The sequence below is a fragment of the Acartia tonsa genome, chromosome 8 (assembly GCF_053477335.1).
Source record: "Acartia tonsa isolate MP-2025a chromosome 8, ASM5347733v1, whole genome shotgun sequence".
Lineage (NCBI taxonomy): Eukaryota > Metazoa > Arthropoda > Copepoda > Calanoida > Acartiidae > Acartia > Acartia tonsa.
The window spans coordinates 51,167,900-51,191,490 of NC_137267.1; the positions used below are offsets into that span (position 1 = coordinate 51,167,900).

At 30.5% G+C, this 23,591-nt stretch overlaps 1 protein-coding gene across 1 annotated transcript in view; it reads left to right on the top strand.

Annotated features, from left to right (window-relative positions):
- LOC145327273 (uncharacterized) overlaps nt 1-23,591 on the top strand; it is a 29,138-nt gene that overhangs the window by 293 nt on the left and 5,254 nt on the right. Inside the window, exons 2-4 of the mRNA XM_080170873.1 lie at nt 55-182; nt 7,431-7,491; nt 23,423-23,532. Coding sequence (XP_080026999.1) covers nt 55-182; nt 7,431-7,491; nt 23,423-23,532 — 299 coding nt within the window. The remainder of the gene's footprint in view (nt 1-54; nt 183-7,430; nt 7,492-23,422; nt 23,533-23,591) is intronic.

The following is a 23,591-nucleotide window of genomic DNA, read 5'->3' on the forward strand; positions in this document are numbered from 1 at the left end:
TAATATATTGCAATTTTGATAAATTGTGACAATTCTAATAAATATTATTTTTAGAAATTTTTGAAGAACAAGTTGGCAGATAAGAAAGTAAACAAGTTCTACAGAGATGTTGGTGTAAGAAGGGAATTGTCAAGATTGGATGTTGATACTGATGATCCTGCTTTTCATCATGAATATATCAGGTGAGGAAGATAGAGGTAGTTCTGAAAGTCAGGCTGTCCATGTATATTCCTTCTGATAATAATTAGAACTGCTGGTAATTGTTTAGTGTATATTTAGTGGTTAAGATATAATATTATGTAGGATATTGTTTTGTGGGGTTAAATGGTGTGTACAAAATTTTTTCAGTGAATTGCATATTATTTGACTTAATGATACATTTGGAAATCATTTGTAAAACTGAAATTAATATGATCACTCTTTTTGTTAAAGGGGTAGTTTCACGAAATGCATTTAAACTTAATTTAGTGAACCGCACATTTTTTCCTGGTTAATTGGTTAAACTACAATTATATGGCATAAATTTAAAGATTTTCAATTTTCGACCATGTAGTTTTTAAAATATTAAGATTTGAAAATTGTCTTTTTAAATTGCATATATCACAAAAAGACGATTGTCAAGTCTTGATATTTTCAAAACTACGCGGTAGAAAATTTAAATTCTTTCAAATATATGCAATTTAAATATAGTTTAACTCATTAACTAGCGAAAAATATGCGGTTCACTAAATTAGTTCAAATGCATTTTGTGAAACTACCCCTTTGGGTATTATCCTCTTAGAAATAATTTTTTTCAATTTTGAAAATTTTTATTTTATTAGCCAAGTCTATTTTTGACTTTTAAAGGTTTTAAAAGTTCAATGTTTGATAATAAGACACAACAGAGTTACAAATTCATGTAAAATCTCTTTTTAGCTAACCCAGAGCTGGAGCCATTTTTTAATAAATATTACGGCATAGGCTCCAGCAAAACATTGCGGCTCCGCAATGCTGATATAAACTTGCAGTTTTAGTCAAAAATTAACAAAAAAAAAACCAATTTTTACTCAAGCTATGACAATAAGAAAATAATCTTGAATATTGATTCTGCTCACCTCTCCAGAGTACTACAGCTCAATACTTATTCCTTGTTGAGGATTTTTTCTCTAAACGAGAAGTGCATATTTTATTATTAAGTAAACAAGATAAAATTCTGAAATTTTTAAGATAATCTAATAAGGGTTTTATGTATAATGGCACTACATACTTCAAATTTTTTCGAAAAACATTTATTTCGAAAGTTCGGAAGATCCTCTATAACTCATTTATTCATTCCAAAGTGTTCATTTTTTAATTCTAATAAAGTATGGCAAAGATTCAAGTCCTGATAAACCCTGTTAGAATATTAATTATTTAGCTGGTGTAAGGTGCTGTTAAAAAGCTTACTTTTTTGTTTGTGTTTGAGATAAAAGTTACACATGTCTTGAGTTTACACTTTTTCAGAAGTTGTTCTGAATACTTCATATGGGAAATAGGGTGGGTTCATATCGGAATTAGACAAAGCGGGGATATGCAACAGATAAAATTAACCTTAAAAACATTTCTGACCGAAAAAGAATCTTTAAAAATTGAGTTTTAGAACACGACCACTTAAAAATATAATTCATTACTTATTAGTATGCAAAGACGACATTCAAAATTTTTTTTGATTCAGAACTACGGCTTCATGGTGCTCCCTGGAAAGGCCTTGAGGAGCTGAATCAGGAACTTTTGTCCGTTTCAAAATATCTCGTTCCTAGCCTTAGAAATCACTAAAAAACCAAAAATGTTTAAGGTTTATTGAGAATTGTCCAATTTGTAGAGGTTTTTTAGATTTTATCAGGCTAGGAACGAGATTTTTTGAAACGGACAAAAGTTCCTGACTCAGCTCATCAAGGCATTTCCAGGGAGCACCATGAAGCCATAGTTCTGATTCAATAAATTTTTGACTTCCATTTACAAATAGCTATACAATTGAATGTCTGGTCGTCAGCGGTTTTAAGACTTAGGATAAATTTTAAATCGCCCAGAGGTGTATTATATCTATATAAATTGAGTGCAGATCCCCGCTTTGGCCTCAGAAAAAAAATGTCCAAAATCGACCCACCCTAATGGGAAAGGGCTCTCGTGAACTTACCATTTACCCATACGTAGCTAAACCCTGCAAGAAATATACCGTTTTAACTGCTAAAAGACTGCCACAAGTAGACCCAATACCCCAAATTTGAAGTCTCCAGCCTCAATAACAAAAAAGTTATAGACATTTCAAAATGTTTGTTTTAGTACAATGAAAAAGTTTTAAAAATTTCCATTGCTCATATTATAAATTTCAATATTAAATCACATCGTCTAAAAGCAAAATTAAAAGCTGATTTTTGTCAGAAACTTAGGCTGCCAGTAACTGATAACATTTTTACAATAAAAACACCCCTTTTCATAGTCAAAATCTCTTTTTAAAAATCGGTTTAAATTACACTTGTAAATGTAAAATCACAGCAGAAAAAAATGTCACTAATGTAAGTAATACAGATGCTCAGCTGTGATTAGTTGTTCAGCAGTCTTAGCACGGACTCTAGCACTCACACTACAGTACTCTCAGTACAACGCAAATTAAACTGAATTTTTAAAAATAATTTTGACAATAAGGAAGGGAGTTTTTATTGTAAAAATGTTATCAGTTACTGGCATCCTAAGTTTCTGCCAAAAATAAGCTTATAATTTTCTTTCTAGGCGACATATTCACTGTGGGCTACAATTGAATCAAGACAAAAGTAAGTGCCGAGCCCTGGGACCTATGTAGGGTGAAAATATACATAAATCCTTGATGATTCCAGGTGGAGACAAAATATTTTAGCGGGGTCTTTTAGTTTTTTTTTAATTTAAAGTTCTGAAAAAAAATTGAAAAAAATATGAAAATCTTTAATAAAAAACAAACAAAAAATAATTTTTAATATTTTTTTTTTATTTAAAGATACAAACAACTTATATAAATACTATAAGCTTTAAAAAAATCACAATTTTCAAATTTAGACTTTCAATATAAAGATTTGTAGAAAAAACCTAACAACAAATTCTAACATATTTCTGATCAACATAGCAATAAAACGTCTTTTGCAAAATCTTTATCATCAAAAATAAATAGAACTTACTAAAGACTTTTTTTCATTTAAACTTATACTTTTCACATTAATTAACTTTAAAGATTGATTTTTTTTAAAAAGAAAGGTTGTGTGATTTTTTTATTCATAATTAATTGCCTAATTTTGAGATTCAGATAAAAAACCTTACTGCTTTATATCATTTGATACTCTACTAGCAGCGGCTACGCCTCTAGAGGCATATAGGGACCCTTAGGTTGGGGGGGAAGACGAACCCCCCCTTACAATTACAGTTTTTTTTAATGAAAAAGTTAAAAACATTTATTTTGGAGAGTTGATTCTCTTGGGATAGTGATGGTACCCTTCCCCAAAATAGTAATAAACCTTACCAGGACATATAAGAAGCTACCATGTAAAGGAGAACCATATTGGTTCAGTGGTTAGTGAGATCCCTTGGTGCACAAAGACTCACATAGAACGTGTTACTTTATTATAAAGATACATATATACACAGAAACTCTACAATCAGAGTACGTCTGTTTGTTCATCCGTCTGTATAAAAACATTACAGAATATATTTATTTGGTACTAGCGGCTACGCCCCTAGAGGCCTTTAGGGGCACTTGAGAGGGGAAGAAGTGGTTGAATTCTACAACTAGATTTTTATTTTAGACTTAAAAAGAAAAAGTTATTTTTTGTGTGTGAAATGGGGTCCTTTTTTAGGGGTTGATTTCTCCTAGGATGGTGGAGGTACCCTCCCAAAATAAGTTATAAACCTTCCAAGAACCAATGAGAAGCTACATAGAAAAAAAAGAACCATCGATCATTGTTAATTACTATTCAGGGATCTAAAGGGATAAGACAATGACCGCTAAATTGATTTACATTCCCAATTATGATACATGGATAACCCTTCTGTATATTTCAGTTAATGGTTGAAATGTTGGGCACTTAATTTAATAATCCAACCAAACAAAAATCGCAACAGGTCCCCTAAGTAGTTAAGCCAACGAATAACAAATTCCTATATTAAACTATGGGGACTAGTCTAATAAACAGCCCATTGTCCCATCTCGCTAAGATTAATATATTTTTGTATCTGTATGTTACACTTGCTATTTTCTTTATTTGTATTGTTTTAAACTTAAGAGCTTCACTAATTATGGATGTTGTCTTTTTCCCTTGTTAAATCCAATTACCTAATTCTGGATATTCTTTGAGGTTGATAATTACAATTATATTTTATTAAATGGAAAAAGAACAATTTAATAATAATTCAAGATAAAAATTATTTTATCACTAGCAGTTTTGCCCCTAGAGGCATCTAGGGGCCCTTGATAAGTGGGGGGAAGTTGACCCCTCCCCTACTTTCAGTTTTAGTATGTAAAAGAAAAAGTTTTTTTTAAATGTTGGGTAGGAACTAATTTTTTCTAAACTCAAAACTTCTCAGGACCATGAAAAACTTGAACCAAGAAGAACTATATCAGTTAAGCGGTTACAAAGAATCTTCGGTACCGACAGACACCCTCACACACAAACAGACAGACACAGAAACTGTTACTTTTATATAAGGATTAATAGACACTAAACTACTCCTTAATATGTTGATCCTATTATCAGTCTAAAAGATAGGTTAATAAAGAAGAACCAAATTGGTCCAGCGGTTAGCAAGAACTTTAGGCACAGACAGAAAAATCTTTTTTATACAGGGATATAACTTTTAAACGATAGGAAAATTTTTTTTTCCAGATGATATTTCTCTCCCTGCTTTAAAGCAGTATTTATGACACAAAATAGATTGATGTCTGTTTGTCCATCTTTCTGATGCTTAAGAACTGATATGGTTCTTTTTTTACTTTACTATGTAGCTTCTCATTGGTCCTTGGAAGGTTTATAACTTTTTTTGAGAAAGGGAAGAGAAATCGCCCCTTTAAAAAGGACCACAACTCACAAAAAAAACTTTTTCTTTTTAAGCCTAAAATAAAAAATATAGTTGTTGAATTGAATATAGCAAAATAAATATATTCTGTATTGTTTTTATACAGACGGTTGAACAAACAGACATACTCTGATTGTAGAGTTTCTGTGTATATATGTATCTTTATAATAAAGTAACAGGTTCTATGTGAGTCTTTGTGAACTATGGTTCTCCTTTACATGGTAGCTTTTCATATGTCCTGGTAAGGTTTATAACTATTTTAGGAAAGGGTACCACCACTATCCAAAGAGAATTAACTCTCCAAAATAAATGTTTTTGACTTATTCATTAAAAAAAACTGTAATTGTAAGGGGGGTTCGACTTCCCCCCCAACCCAAGGGCCTCATATGCCTCTAGAGGAGTAGCCGCTGCTAGATGATTATCCATTAATATAAAGTAGTAAAGTTTTTTATCTGAATCTCAAAATTAGGCAATTAATTATGAATAAAAAAAATGATTTATAATAAAGTAACAGGTTCTATGTGAGTCTTTGTGAACTATGGTTCTCCTTTACATGATAGCTTTTCATATGTCCTGGTAAGGTTTATAACTATTTAGGAAAGGGTACCATCACTATCCCAAGAGAATCAACTCTCCAAAATAAATGTTTTTAACTTTTTCATTAAAAAAAACTGTAATTGTAAGGGGGGGTTCGTCTTTCCCCCCAACCTAAGGGTCCCTATATGCCTCTAGAGGCGTAGCCGCTGCTAGTAGAGTATCAAATGATATAAAGCAGTAAGGTTTTTTATCTGAATCTCAAAATTAGGCAATTAATTATGAATAAAAAAATCATGCAACCTTTCTTTTTAAAAAAATCAATCTTTAAAGTTAAATAATGTGAAAAGTATAAGTTTAAATGAAAAAAAGTCTTTAGTAAGTGCTATTTATTTTTGATGATAAAGATTTTGCAAAAGACGTTTTATTGCTATGTTGATCAGAAATATGTTAGAATTTGTTGTTAGGTTTTTTTCTACAAATCTTTATATTGAAAGTCTAAATTTGAAAATTGTGATTTTTTTAAAGCTTATAGTATTTATATAAGTTGTTTTTATCTTTAAATAACAAAAAATATTAAAAATTATTTTTTGTTTGTTTTTTATTAAAGATTTTCATATTTTTTTCAATTTTTTTTCAGAACTTTAAATTGAAAAAAAACCAAAAGACCCCGCTAAAATATTTTGTCTCCACCTGGAATCATCAAGGATTTATGTATATTTTCACCCTACATAGGTCCCAGGGCTCGGCACTTACTTTTGTCTTGATTCAATTGTAGCCCACAGTGTATTCTAATATGAAATTTTTATTATTAGCAATGAAAAACTTTCAAATTCTCCTTGTACTAAAAATATCATTTTGAAATGTCTATATTTTTTTTTGTTATTAAAGCTGGAAGCTTCAAATTTTGGGTATTGGGTCTAAAAAAAGTTTTGTTATTAATGCTGAAGGCTTTAAATTTGGGAAATTGGGTCTACTTGTGGCAGTCTTTCAGCAGTTAGACTTTCTTACATGCTTCCTTTAAGACTGTTTGTTCTTTTTTAATCTCCATATAGAGACAAATTCTCACAAGGGCTAGGTCTTAAGCTGTAGTACCCTGGAGAGTAAAGGAGATTTAAAATTCAATAATTTTTTTCATTGTCATTGCCTGAGCATTAAAAGTATTATTTTTTATTAGTTTTTGTCCAAAACTGTAGGGTTTACATTGAATTGAAAAACATAAGGCAAGGCAATAGGTTTTTTTTAACCTTTAATTGGAATTACAAAATTTACATGTATTAAACAGAATTCTGGTAACTTATGCTTGCAAATATTAATTTTTATGTAAAATCAATGAAGCAGTTGAGATTTGACTATGTGTTATATTTGTTTTTTTTAATCTCAAACATTACGGTATATAATTATTAAAATATTGTGTATGTGCCATGAATAGAGATAATCAGGAGAGGAACTCTTTGAATCAGCCAAAGGAAATCAGTAGAAAAACAATTTGGCTATGTTCTAAGAGGATAATTCCCTAGCAATGAAATATTTTTTACAATTAGGTAAGGGGGCTGCATGCTGCGGCTAGACAAGCTAGGGGGCTGAATGCTGGGGATAGGCAGGCCATAGGGCTGTGCGCCGCAGCCAATGTCATAGTTTTGACATGGGGGGAGTACCAAAATTTTTAACATTAAAAAAAAATCCTAAGAGGATAATAGCCTACTAGAATAATTTTAGTCCAAAAAATAAAAAAAAATTTTAAAAAATATTTGTTCAGCTATTTGCTCAGTATTCTGGGTTATTAATTAGAGAACTGAATTTGTTTATAAGCCCTTCTAGTAATTTTTCTTACATTTTAGATCTGATGTTGACTTTGACATGCTTGCTGAAGAATCTAAACCAAAATTGAAAAAGTTACAAGTAAGAGAATTTTTAGTTTATTTCAGTAACTAAGCTTCTATATAAGGTAAACCTGTCTGTAAGTGAAGATTCAGTCATCTAAACAATTTAGATTGTTGATGGCCAGAATTATCAAAGAATTACTCTTCTTGAAAATCCTATATAAACTTTTTAATGTTTAATGAAAAATGATAGATACAGTTTTCTATCTAGTTAAAGGGGGGGGGGGAGGGGTATACACTGTCATGTAAACAGGGAGCACTGAAACTCTAATACAAATAGAGCTCTCATTTTTTTGCTATGGATCAGTCTAGCAATATGAGTTTTTTAATATGGTGGTTTAGCAGCTGACTTGTAGTTGCCAACCGCTACCAGGTGCAATTTTTCAGCTCATGAGATTTTAACATGTTATCTATTTGTTATGGGTGTGTATTGGTTTAGGCACAGCTGATCTGAAGGCCCAATTGGTCCAGTGGAAGATCACACAACAAGTTGATAAAAACTAATAATATGTGATGCTCAGGGAACCCAGAACTAGTTTTGGTTAAACTGCATGAGTACCTTCCCTATTATGAATAACTTTTTTCCCATTAGAGATAATGGAAAAAAACTTTTGCATTGGGAGATTTATACTCGCAGTATGCCAAAACTGCAGTATTTGATGACTGTAGGGTGTAGGGTTCAGTCCCTCTTACCCTTTCCCCCTGTTGTAGAGATTGGAAATAAAACTTCAATAAGGACATTATTAACCAATCTGGTATTACCTTCAAAGCACATGATTTTTGAAGTCTGGTAGATGAAACTTGGTCAATTGGAGAGGTTTTTGAGGCCACCATTAAAGAGATAGCTACAATGACAACAGAGAAAACTGAGGTTGTAACTTCATTTGTCACATTACTAGATATAGGTATTGGAAAAACCTAAACATTTCTTAAGAAAGCAGATACTAAAAATTACCTGTGTAACCAAGATTATAATCCCATTACGATTTGGGGTCCATTAGGCTCTTATTTGTGTCAGAGCCATGAGTGATAGAGTTGAATACTTTGATAGTTCAAAGGTTTGGTCGATAAGAAAAAGAAAGAAAAGATAGAACTAGTGTCAGAAAGAACTTTAAGCTGGAGTATGTCTCTGATCGCCTGTTCCAATGGAAGGGGTATGACTATGGTATGTTTGCAATACAGGTTGCCAGTTGTATTATTTATAATAAACCATTTGATTTCTGCCAACCTATAATGCCCAGGCTAAGAGTTGAGACAGCTGCTTTTATCTTGGAGAAAAGATCCCTGGCAATAATGAGTATAGATGCCCATACATATTACCAGAATGAATGAATTATGATAATGATGATAAGAATTATAAAGAGTATTATGAGTGTGATGATATGGTCAATACCAACACTAGTTACAATGAAGTGTTGGTCAGTCTATCAAAGATAGAGTTGGTTGGACTCTCAGAGAAACCCTGGAGGGAGATTTAGATCAGCCTTTCTCGAATAGGATAGAACTGCCCTTTATCTGATGGTAATTGTTATAAAAATATTTTTTTTTACCTCCATTAACACCAGAGATTTTTAGAGCTAAAGTTTTGAAAAAGTGACTGAGGAAAAAGTAACTTTTAACATGAAACGACTTTTTTAGCAAGATTAAGATAGAAGTCCTTTTATTTTTGTTACTAGCAGAAACTTTATACAAAAATGAAATAAAATCTTTAGGCTTCGAGTAAAAAGCATTTTTTTACACATATTTTTTGATTTTTTTTAGATTTTGAAAAACTTACTTTTTAGGCAAATTTGTTTTAGATTAAAAAACCAAATAAATTTTTATGAATATAGCAGGAAAATTGTTTTTGTTTCAAAATCCTAACTTTAATAACAAAAAAGTTATAAAGAAAATAAAATTAGAACATAATGCTTTTTTAGTCTATAAAACATTAATTAACCCCCTATTAAATGATTGAGATGTCAGAAAAGGGGGCGGAGCAACTGTCATAATTAATCCTTTTCATAAATAAGGGTAAATAAATAACCAAAATTTGCAAATAATCAATTCATTCAGTAGTACAGTTTTACTAGTCTCCTTTTGATTTTAATATATCATGGACTAAACTGATCAAATTTCCTTCATTTTATTTTTATTTTATATAATATTTTGTTGTAATTAAATGGATATTTGTGCCTTAATATAATATTTTAACCTTATCTATAAAACGTAGCACATAGAATCATTTATATGTATTAAGATGTTTATATAGAAAAAGGCTCTTCCAGAGATCTTAGTGTTTAAAGAGCAAATATAGGTTGAATATAATATGGGCTCAAAATATAGGTGCAATTATATACTTTTAGAATATCTATGCCAAATTTAAAAATTCCAAAAAATATAGCAATTTTAGTGTCTACCTCGACATATGATTAGTCAGTTGACCATTAAAATCGTTTTTTTAAAATCATTATAAGACCTTTTTTTCACTTATTCTTAAGTCTAATTGAGTGTTATATTGGCATGCATCTTATGTGTTAATTTAAATGTTTATTTTTTTAAATAATATACTATTTTATTCAATTTTTAAAGGGCGAATATAGGTTTATATGATATGAGCTTATTTTAAGCTTGCAATTATATAGATTATGAATAACTTAAAGACATTGACATATTTAACTGTATAAATCCGTTTCTAGCCTAAACCGAACTGATTCGTCGATATTTCGCGTAACTAGTGTGGTTCCCTAAGAAATCCAAACATCCCTGCATCACACAAGGCTGTGACGAAGGTTGTATTATAAAGCTTTTGTTCAATCATAGTCATAATGAAGACAAAAGGATTTTTAAAAAAAGGATGCTGCAACTTTTACTTTTGATCAAATAAATTTTTCATAACATAATTTTGTTAAAGTACATTGAAAAGGGAGGGCTGAAAACTAATTTTAAAAAAAATATTTCAAAATTAAAATATTTTTTTTGTTTTCTAAAAGTTGCATCATGTTTGTGTTTGTTATGCAGGCTCCATAGGGTAAATATATTTTACATATTATATATTTTTATATAAATATATTGTATTCATCATAAAACAATATAAAATCTCAGTTGAGAAAATAAATTAAAAAACTTAATATTTATCTTTATGATGCACTATAAAGCAAAATTTTTGATGCTATTTAAAATTTGAATAAAATAGTATATAATTAAATAAAATAAACATTTAAATTATCATTTAAGATGCATGCCTATGAAATAATCAATTAAACTTATGAAAACTAGTCAAAAAAGTCTTGTAAAGGGCTAAAATAAACGATTTTGTAAGCCATCTGATTTATTATATGTTGAAGTAAACACGAAAATTGCAAAATCTACTTAAACTTTTTTAAAACTATTTTTGAAAGGTATATCAAAAATATACTTTGACACCTGTAGAATCATACTACAAAGCCAAAAATGAGAACAATTGCCCACATCAATTTTTATTAGGATTTTAAAGTTTATTTTTTACTATGATTAAATAATTTTTACTGAATCGTGATGTTTCTTTCCGTTGTAGGTAAAATACTCAGCTTTTAGAGTGTCTTGCTTCGTAAATATTGTATGCTAGTATACAGTAAAGTTAGGTCTTTTGATTTTATCTATCAATACTAGGGGGGGGGGGGGGAAGTTTGTACAGTTATAGGAAATGAAATTCATTATAAAGGTTTGGGAGGGCCGTGTATAGTTATCAACCTAATTCTTTTTGTATGCTCTCTTATATGACTGGATGTACACATAAAACTTTGAAAATTGAATTTCGGCACTTTCCTTCTTGGGGCTTGTGGAAAAACCCCCCAAACGCTAAAAATATGAGTTCTAAGCTTATTTTTAAAGATATCAACCTGATTTTTTTTAAATAATACTTTTTTAACATAACTGAATCAACGAACCATTACAGATTTCATTTTGGGACTTTCCCTTTTAGGGCTTGTGGAGCACAAAAAAACCCCAAACGCTAAAAATATGAGTTCTGAGTTTATTTTTAAAGATATCAACCTGATTTTTTTTTTTAGTAATACTTTTTTAACAACTGAATCAACCAACCATTACAGATTTCATTTTGGGACTTTCCTTCTTGGGGCTCGTGGAGCACAAAAACCCCCCAAACACTAAAAATATGAGTTCTGAGCTTATTTTTAAAGATATCAACCTGATTTTTTTTAAATAATACTTTTTTAACATAACTAAATCAACCAACCATTACAGATTTCATTTTGGGACTTTCCTTCTTGGGGCTCGTGGAGCACAAAAACCCCCCAAACACTAAAAATATGAGTTCTGAGCTCATTTTTAAAGATATCAACCTGATTTTTTTAAATAATACTTTTTTAACATAACCGAATCAACAAACCATTACAGATTTCATATTGGGACTTTCCTTCTAGGGGCTTGTGGAGCAAAAGATCCCCCCAAAACACTAAAAATATGAGTTCTAAGCTTATTTTTAAAGATTTCAACCTGATTTTTTAAAATAATACTTTTTTAACATAACCGATTCAAAGAACCATTACAGATTTCATATTGGGACTTTCCTTCTAGGGGCTTGTGGAGCAAAAGACCCCCAAAACACTAAAAATAAGAGTTCTGAGCTTATTTTAAAGATGTCAACCTGATTTTAAAAAAAAAACTTTCTTAACATACCTGAATTAAGGAACCATTACAGATTTCATTTTGTACTTTCCTTTTAGGGTCTAGTGGAGCAAAAGACCCCCAAAAACACTAAAAATATGGGTTCTGAGCTTACTTTAAAGATATCAACCTGATTTTTTTAAATAATACTTTTTTAACATAACCGAATCAACAAACTATTACAGATTTTATTTTGGGACTTTTATTCTTGTGATTTGTGGAGCAAAAGACCCCCCAAAACACTAAAAGTATGAGTTCTGAGCTTATTTTTAAATATATCAACCTGATTTTTTAAAAATAATACTTTTAACATAATACTTTTTGGGGGTCTTTTGCCCCACTAGTTTGGTTATGTTAAAAAAGTGTTCTTTAAAAAATCAGGTTGATATCTTTAAAAATAAGGTCAGAACTAATATTTTTAGTGTTTTGTGTTTTTTTTTGCTCCACAAGCCCCTAGATGGAAAGTCTCAATATTTTTAGTGTTTTGGGGGTCTTTTGCTCCAGTAGACCCTAGGAGGAAAGTCCGAAAATGAAATCTGTAATGGTTTCTTAGTTTGGTAATGTTAAAGAAGTATTATATATAAAAAATCAGGTTGATGTCTTTAAAAATAAGCTCAGAACTAATATTTTTAGTGTTTTGTGGTTCTTTTGCTCCAAAAGCCAAAAGTCCCAAAATGAAATATGTAATGGTTCCCTAGTTTGGTTATGTTCAAAAAGTTTCCTTTAAAAAATCAGGTTGATATCTTTAAGAATAAGCTCAGAACTCATATTTTTAGTGTTTTTGGGGGTCTTTTGCTTCACAAGCTCTTAGAAGGAAAGTCCTAAAATTAAATCTGTAATGGTTCCTTAATTTGGCTATGTTAAAAAAGTTTCCATAAAAAAATCAGGTTGATATCTTTAAAAATAAGATCAGAACCCATATTTTTAGTGTTTTTGGGGGTCTTTTGCTCCACAAGCCCCTAGAAGGAAAGTCCCAAAATGAAATCTGTAATGGTTCGTTGATTCAGTAATGTTAAAAAAGTATTATTTTTAAAAAATCAGGTTGATATCTCTAAAAATAAGCTTAGAACGCAATTTTTAGTTTTTGGGGGTCTTTTGCTCCACAAGCCCCTAGAAGGAAAGTTCCAAAATGAAATCTGTAATGGTTTGTTGATTCAGTTATGTTAAAAAAGTACTATCTAAAAAAAATCAGGTTGATATCTTTAAAAATAAGCTCAGAACTCATATTTTTAGCGTTTGGGGGGTTTTTGTGCTCCACAAGCCCCAAGAAGGAAAGTGCCGAAATTCAATTTTCAAAGTTTTATGTGTACATCCAGTCATATAAGAGAGCCTACAAAAAGAATTAGGTTGATAACTATAAAAACAAGCCCACACGACCCTCCCAAACTTTTATACTGAATTTCATTTCCTATAACTGTACAAACTTCCCCCCCCCCCCTTAAAAATTAATTCTTTACACATTAATTAACATATAAATGTTTCATGTCTATTATACATTAAAACACATAAAAATTGGCTGTAAAGGGTTAAATAAATTAAGATGACAACAAAAGTTTATGCAAAACAACAAATTTATTTTTGTCACATATACAAATATGATATAAAATAAGATTATTCAAACATATTTTTAAAAATATTTTTAAAAAGTATGCATCTTATATGAGTAGGGTTTTCATTCTTTACATTTTTATAAATAAAATTATTTAACTACGTTTGAAATAAGTCACTTTGTGAAAACACTCTTTCCGAAATTATAAAGAATTGAAATGAAAGAAGATTTCTTATTGGTTTAAATTCAGCATTATGTTTTTTATTGTATTATGTCAGATTTTTCAATGAAATTTATTGTTTTAGAAAAAAAATTATTTCCATTGAACAGAGTAATGTTTTTTTTTATTGTATCAGTATAAAGTGAATTATATAAAATTGCTTACTAAATTACAATATTACACAAAGTAAAAAAAGACCTTTTGATCTGGTCAAAATTACCAGAGCAACAGTAAAAATTAATTTTTAAATCCCCCAATAAAAAGTTTATTGGGGACTTAATTCAAATTTGGGCTCTGCAGTCTGATTCTATAGGTGTCCTAGTATATTTTTGACCCACCATTCAAAAATAGTTTAAAAACAGTTAAAGGATTTTTTTGAATTTTTAAATTTGGCATAGATATTTTAAAACTATGTAATGGCACCTTTGATATAAGCTCATATCATATCGAACCTATATTCACCATTTAATTTCCGTCAAAACATTTTATGTAAGAGTGTGTCAAATAGTGCATCAAGGGTACATATTATGATTTACAAATTTTTTTTCTCTATGAGGATCTCTGATTAATCCCTTATGAAATACTAGCGGCTTCGCCCCTAGCCTCTAGGGGCTTTGCCCAAGAGGTGATAAAAAAAAATTATTGCGAGAGACCATAAAGGACCATGGAAACTCCTTCAAAAAAAAAAAAAAAAAAAAAAAAAAAAAATTGGGGGGGGATTTTTTGGTTTTTGGGGGGGTTGGGGGTGTCCCACCCCCCGAGAAAATAGCTTAAAACCACCACAGGACCAATAGGTAGATACCCTGAAGAGTAGAATCCGATCGGTTCAGTGGTTACCGAGATCTTAAGGGACAGACAGACAGACGGACGGACAGACGGACAGACAGACATCGTTCTACTTTGTATTATAGATTAACCCTTCAACACACACACACAAACACAGAGAAATGGAATACAAAACTTTCTCCAGATAAAATATAAGAAAAAAGAAACAATGTTCACCTATTATTTTTGTCCCCTTAAAATTAATTATAATAATTATCAGTTTAGTTTAAGCTCTCAGAGCATACAGTCACATGCACAATGTGAAAGCTGCAGTAAACTCACTTGTGACTTAAGTGAGTAACTTCACACAAAAAATGTAACTTATAAATATCAACTTTAGTTATATAAAAATATTTATTCCAAGACACAACTTCTAGAAACTACAACCCAAAATGGATCTAAGTGATAATAACTACAAACCCAATTCAATGTCAACCACATTTCCAAGACAATATCAACACTTCATCTTCAAAATTTTATAATCCTCATGAATTAAAATCGCTACTATGTCATCTCCGCCTTCATTTATAAAAATAAAATTCTTCAAATTTAAAATATTTTACCTAAAACAGCCAAGAAAATAAGTAATATTTCATAGTCAACTTAGCCTTAAAAAGATAATCTTCCATTAAATCTTTTAATATAACTTAATCTGCCAGACATTAGTTGTAAAATTATACTTACAACACTCACTTCTGTAATATTCATAACAAAATTGGCCTAGCATCAGAATTCTGCTATCTAAGTGTGTGGGTTAGCATTTTTCTAGGTTTTATGTAGGTCTCCAAAAAATTAGTCCTTAGATTTACGCTTAATGAGGTGGGGCATGAATCTATATTGACTACATATAATAATTTAAACTTTCAGAGGTTTTTTTTTTTAGTAGATTTAACAGCAAATGTCACCTATATCAACTGCAAACCTAAAATAATGTATCCTAATCAGCCACCACAATTCTTAATCTGCTAGACATAAGTTATAAAATTATACTTACATTATTCATTTCTGTAGTAAACATGACAACAATGGCCTAGTATCAGAATTTTGCTAGCTAAGTATCAGGGTTAGCATTTTCTATTACAAAGGTCTCCCAAATTAGTCTTTAGATTATGCTTAATGAATGATGGGCAAGGGCATTTATCTATTTATGACTACATATATTAACCTAAACTTTCAGGAGTGTCAATATTGTATACAGCATGACCCTCGAAAAAGTATTTTTAAGCATCTGCAGCCTATATCTATAATACAAAGTAGAACGATGTCTGTCCGTCTGTCTGTCCGTCTGTCCGTCTGTCCGTCTGAAGCTTAAGATCTCGGTAACCACTGAACCGAATGGATTCTACTCTTCAGGGTATATACCTATTGGTCCTGCGGTGGTTTTAAGCTATTTTCTTGGGGGGTGGGACACCCCCAACCCCCCCAAAAACAAAAAAATCCCCCCCATTTTTTTTTTTTTTTTTTTTTTTTTTTTTTTTTTTGGTGAAGAATTCTTTTGTAGAAATATTCTTTTGAAGAAGAATTCTTTTGTAGAAGATTTCTTTTGTAGAAAATTTCTTTTGTAGAAGATTTCTTTAATTCTTCTTATTTTTTTTTTGAATTTTTTGTTGTTGTCATCTCTTGTGGCAAAGCCCCTAGAGGCTAGGGGCGAAGCCGCTAGTATCTTAATAAAATATTAAAAGATTCATATGTACTTGTTCTCTATAATTTTCTACATCAAAGGATATCAAAATATTTTTTACATCAATTAACAGCTGAGATTTTTAAAGCCAAAGTTTGGAAAAAGTGCTTGAGAAACTGGATATTGCTAAATATTTCTTAGTTTTTTTTTAGTATATTACTTTTTATCAACCAGTTAAAAAACAAATAAGAAAGAAGAGCAAGTTTTGCATTAAAAAACGTTACTTTTACATATAAAAAACTACTTTTGAAATTTTACTGAATACATTTTTCTTAAAAACATTTTCCCTCAAATCTTATAATATCTCCCACTTATTAATATGATCTTAAATAAACCCTTCCCCAATTTATGCTCATTACCGGAAGGATTAGCGCCACCTTTACCAATAAATTCACACCCACTCATCAAATTAATCTAAGACACTTAAAAATCATTTAAATTGTTAAATGTTTAATAAAAGTTTGTAGCTGTAACTTTTTGGTTTTTTAACATATTTTGATAAAATAAAAAGTGTTTGATTTCTGTTTATGTAAACTTTCAATTTGCTACTATTTTTTATAGGATTTCTTTCTGTAAGGGTGTTTTTTTTTTCAATTTACACTAATCTAAAAATGCCTTTTAGAGCAAGTGAAAAAAGTGCTTTCAGCATGAAATAAATTTCTTGGAAACATCTTTATATAAGTTTTATAAAAAGTATTGAAATTATGAGGAAAACACGTCATTTCACTTTTAAAAAAAAATTTTCTTGAAAAGTTACTTTTTCCTCAGCCACTTTTTCAAAACTTTGGCTCTAAAAATCTCAGCTGTTAATTGATGTAAAAAAAATATTTTTATATCTACTTATGTTGAAATCTACAGAGAACAAGGACATATACATTTTTGATAATTCATTGAGAAATATGGGCTGCAGATGCTTAAATTACTTTTTCGAGGGTCATGCTGTAGATGATTTAACAAAAACGTCAGCAATGTAAACTTCTCCAAAACCAAATTACCGTATCCTAACGGCCACCACATTCCATTCTAATAATTCACAGCTGCAAACAATTTAAACATCTAAATATAGAGTAGCTTCATTCTAAATATCACAATAAAATTTTTTATTTATGATACAATAAGCATAATCTTCTTCTAATCACACAAATCAGCATATTCTTACATTTTAGAACTCCTAAATGACATTCATTATTTCTACAATTTTTTTACTTACAAAATTTTATTATAACTACAATAATATCTACATATATAACTACAATATAACTACATTTATAACTACAATTTATCCACATTTATAACTACAATATAACTACATAATAACCACCAGTTAAGTCACAGTTAATTTTGCAATCATATCTCTGGGGGGGTTTTACACCCCTAAATTCTAATCAAAATCGAGTTAGTAATAAAACCTCTACCAGTATTGCCATGTACTAAAAGAGGTGTACTAAGCTCTACTATCCTTGTACCATAAACTATTCATACCTTATCCTATATTATTATCATAAATGGTATATCAATAGTTAAATTAATGAAATACATACATAATGAAATACAATTACCATATATTTTTTATACTTACATGAAATAAAATTTCTTCTATAAAGTTTTTTTTAAAACAAAATTCATATACTTTTTATATTGCTGGGGATTAATTTGTTAAGGAAGGAAACATACAAAATCCATTGGTAACTATTGGTAACTGGTTTCCAATCAATGAACGAAAGCTTTTAATTTCAATTTTCTGACAAAGCCTTGTGTGATGCTAGGGTGTTTGGAGGTCTTAGGGAACCACACTTTTACGTAAAATTATTTTGAGTAATCCAGGTTTTAAGCTATAAACATAGTTATACAATTAAATATGTCAAAATCTTTAAGTTATTTATAATCAATGGAATGGCACCTTTTCTTTAAGCTAATATCATAATCAACCTATATTCTCCCTTTAAGTGTGATAGTGACTTGTGATTCCCTGGTGTTGGTTTGTTTTTCTTTCACCCTATAAACAGAATAGATTCTATTTTTTACACTACATTTTTCATGGATTTTTACAAATAGTCACACTTTGTTGTATTGTCTGATGAATAGGATTTCTTTTCATATTTGCTTCAGAACTATTCTTTTTATTCTGTAGTCAAATCTCCATTATTCCTGGATTCTTGTTGTGAATAGGATTTAACATGTGCTTTCCTTTTTGTGACCACCCAAAATTTTAATGTTGTGTTACAATCACAAAATTTGTAAATTATAGTTTGTTCCTTATATAATTGATGAAAAAACAAAGTTACAAATAAACAATTTATTGTACAATAGAAACATTTAAAACATTGAAATTTATTAGATATTATAATATAATAAGCTTTCAACTTGTGTTAAAACTATAAAAAAAAACTCTTATAAGAATGCAATAAAGAAGCACATACATCTTGATTCAAAAAGAAAATGATAATCCCTTATAAGCATAGAATAGTTAATATTACAGGTTTTTTGTGTTTATTTTCAGTGAAGATTCAGTATTTCAAGCCAGATTTTAGGCAAGATTACTTATTTTTTATATATAAGACCTAATGAAGAGCCCCTTATCAAAAATTGTTTAATACTCACAAAACCTTAAAAAAAACCACAATGATTTAAAATTAGAAAAGCACATCTAATCTGAAGGATAAATAAATAGTAATCCAGAACATACAATTTATCTGAAACTTTTTCTCATTTTTTAAAAGTATCATACCTTGCCTATTTTATTTGATAGGATGGAGGTTGAAGAGCAAAGTCATCCCAAGTATTTAAACTGTTTTCAACCTATTTTTGAAAGGTATATCAAAAATATACTCTGACACCTGTAGAATTGAACTGCAGAGCTAAAAATGAGATTAATAGCCCACACCGATTTTTATTAAGATTTTAAAGTTTATTATTACTTTGGATTAACCCATTAGTGCCAAGCGCCACTTTTATGGGCCGATCGAGCTGAAAATCTCAGGGAAGCTTTATAATGGTAAAAACGGAAAACTTATTTTTTTGTTTTGCTCTAGTGTCGTGCACAGGAAAGTTGCAAAAAAAACCAGTACGGCATGGCCATAAATGCACAACAGACATTTTGACCCGTTTTGGGTGGTTTCCCCAGGCATTAAAACCCGGTTTTGAAGTGAAAACCTGGTTTTTCAACAAAAAAACGAAAAATGTAATTTTTAAACGCCTAAAGTGAGATGAACACTTTTTAGAACTTTGATACAATCTGTAATTGAAAACTACACAACCTCATGTAATCTATAGAGCTACAAGTAATATACGAAGCGATTTATATCCAATTTATTGTTTGGTCTGTAGGTGCTGACATTTTCGGTTAAAAAAACCCGTTTCTTGAAGTTTTAAAACACACACACTACAAATAAAGAACATATAAAAATTGCGTAATACATATCAGAAAACGAGCATAAAAATATCGGAGGACACATATAGAGATTACTAGGGTACACTGATTAGGGTGGCTCAAGAATAATAAATCATAAAAAAATATTTAATGGTTGAAAAGTTAAAACCAGGTAATAAAACCAAAACCGAGCAGGGTTTTAAAACTGTCGGGCATTTATGGCCATGCCAAACCAGGTCATAATAGGGCGTAAAAAAATGATAAAAAAATCATATAAAAAATAATAATTTGAATAAAACGAATTCACAAATAGATGTACTTGTCAATAAACATTAGATTTTATGAAAAAATCAGCGAAGTTAGAAGGGGTATTTTGAATTCACCAAAATTTTTGTGGTTTTCAAATTTTGTTGAGCTATACTGGCAAACAGAAGTAAGCAAAACTGCCTGCTCCAGGGGGAAATGAAAACCAGGGTAGTAGAGGGGGGATTCATACTGAGAATGATGCAATTTGAAGACTGGAAACTGTTGTTTAACATTTTCTGGAACCGGGTTTTAATACCCAGTATGTCACTAATGGGTTAAGTAAATTTTACTGAATTGTGAACTGTCTTTTCTTTTTGGGTAAAATTCTTGCTCTAAAGCATTTTCTTCATAATATGATAAAAAGATAATGATAGTGAAAAAATAGCTCTTTTGATTTTATATTTATAATTATTCATTAAAAGTGAAAGATTTAGGATATATCTTTGAATTAACATAAAAACTATGAGGATTCAGCATTAACCAATGACAAAGCTAGAAATCTTTAAATTTTAAATATAGTGTTTTCTCAAAGTGACTTATATCAAAATAATAGAATGATTTTTATTTAATTAAAATGAAAAGAAATTAAACTATACACATTAAAGATACATACTTTTTGAAAATATTTTTCAAAATAAGTGAATAATCTTATTTTATATCATACTTGTAAATGTGATAAAGATAAATTTGTTGTTTTGCATAAACATTTATTATTATTTTACAAATTTAGTCCTCTACAGCCGACTTTTATGTGTTTTAAATGTATAATAGACATGAAACATTTTTATGGTAATTCCTTGATATATTGTAAAGAATTAATTTTTAATTAGTTTTGATAGATAGAATCAAAAGACCTAACTTTACTGTATACTAGCATACAATATTTATGAAGCAAGACACTCTAAAAGCTGAGTATTTTACCAATAAAGGAAATAAACATCAGGATTCAGTAAAATTTATATAATCCATAGTAAAAATAAACTTTAAAATCCTAATAAAAATCAATGTGGGCAATTGTTTTCATTTTTGGCTTTGCAGTATGATTCTACAGGTGTCAGAGTATATTTTTGATATACCTTTCAAAAATAGGTTAAAAACAGTTTAAAGGGAAAAGCTTCTTAGCATTAATATGTTGAACATCGCCCCAGCTAGGGAACATGCTTAGTCAGGAGCAAACGGTAGGCACTGACAACATGTGCTGACTAACTTGCACCACCTTGAGCAACTGAGTGATCCCCTGTCCAGCTCAACTGGTACCACTCTTTCAAATGCCTAAATTGTAACTCACTGGGGTAGCTTCCTTCCGATTAGGGACATGACCAAATTAACAACTAGGTCAAACTCCTGGCACTCCACTCTTATTTCCTCTGGGCAAACTCCAAGATCACCACAAGCTATGTAGCATCATTCATACTTAATAAGAAAAACTTTAATAATTGTTTTCAGTGAAACTGAGTGGAGTTTTAATCCTCATGTGAAGGGTGTAGAGTTTATGATTCTTAACTAACATCTGAGGAAGTGGAAGCTTGATTGGTGAATTAAAGTAATGGAAGCAATTAATGCTTCACTTAATACACTTCCCCATATTTCTTAACCCATTAGTGCTGAACCGGGTTTTAAAACCCGGTGCCAGAAAATGTAAAAAAAAATGTAGTCAGGAGCAAACGGTAGGCACTGACAACATGTGCTGACTAACTTGCACCACCTTGAGCAACTGAGTGATCCCCTGTCCAGCTCAACTGGTACCACTCTTTCAAATGCCTAAATGGTAACTCACTGGGGTAGCTTCCTTCCAATTAGGGACATGACCAAATTAACAACTAGGTCAAACTCCTGGCACTCCACTCTTATTTCCTCTGGGCAAACTCCAAGATCACCACAAGCTATGTAGCATCATTCATACTTAATAAGAAAAACTTTAATAATTGTTTTCAGTGAAACTGAGTGGAGTTTTAATCCTCATGTGAAGGGTGTAGAGTTTATGATTCTTAACTAACATCTGAGGAAGTGGAAGCTTGATTGGTGAATTAAAGTAATGGAAGCAATTAATGCTTCACTTAATACACTTCCCCATATTTCTTAACCCATTAGTGCCGAACCGGGTTTTAAAACCCGGTGCCAGAAAATGTAAAAAAAAACGGTTTCCGGCTTCATAATTGCATCATTCTCAGTATGAATCCCCCCTCTACTACCCTGGCTTTCATTTCCCCCTGGAGCAGGCAGTTTTGCTTACTTCCGTTTGCCGGTATAGATCAACAAAGTTTGAAAATCATGACAATTCAAAATACCCCATCTAACTTTTTTGTTTTTATAGTAAAGTCGCTGATTTTTTTCGTTAAATCTAAAGTTTATTGACAAGTACATCTATTTGTGAATTCGTTTTATTTAAATTATTATTTTTTATATGATTTTTTTATCGTTTTTTTACGCCCTATATAGGCCCGGTTCGGCATTTCCATTTTGAGTCTGAAATTTTTATTACCCGGTTTCACTAATAGATCTTTTTTGACAACAACAACAAAACAGGGTTTTTTTTACCCGAAATCACCGGCTAAACACGAAATTTGAAATAAATCGCTTCGTATTATACTTGTAGCTCTTTAGATTACATGAGGTTGTGTAGTTTTCAATTACGTATCGTATCAAAGTTCTAAAAAGTGTTCATCTCACTTTTGGCGTTCAAAAATTACATTTTTCGATTTTTGGTCAAAATAACCGGGTTTATACAGGTCAACCGGGTTTTAAAACTGGTGGAAAGCACCAAAAACGGGTGTTAATGCCTGGTTGGTATTTATGGCCAAGCCGAACCTTGTTTTTTTTTGCAACTTTCCTGTGCACGCCACTAGAGCAAAACAAAAAAATACGAATTCCGTTTTGACCATTATAAAGCTTCCCTGAAACTTACAGCTCGATCGGCCCATAAAAGTGGCGCTCGGCACTAATGGGTTAATCAAAGATTTTTATTTCTCTTATTTCATTAACTAATTTTCTAGGTGTGTGAGTAGGGTTACATCTATTATTTGGATCTTTTGGAAAAATAGTCACAGTAATTAAAAACTAACCAATCCTGAGTACATAATCAACAACATAGGAGATGTTTGCCCACCTGAAAACTTAACCATCAACAGGAAATTTACAATTGAGGACTTTTACCACAACATTTTCAATGATTGTAATTTTAATCTTTCCATTTTAAATGTAGACATTGCAAACAATAGTGAAAAAATACAGATATTCTAAGTTGGTATTGTGAGTCACTTTATAAAAAAGATAGCCCTTCTGAGTCACTCACAGAAGGTTTAGTTATTAATTCTTATTCTTATTGTTCAATAGTTTTATGTTTATATTTCAGATAGCCGGACCTACCCCTGAACAGTTGAAGAAAATTATTGTGGCCAAGAAAGTTTTTCCTCAACCAGTGGCACCCAACCTTCTTACTGTTGTGGAGAGAGAAACTATCAGGTAATATTAATCATCAAATGTTTTCGAAAGTTTATAAATTTTCAATTCATCATTATTCC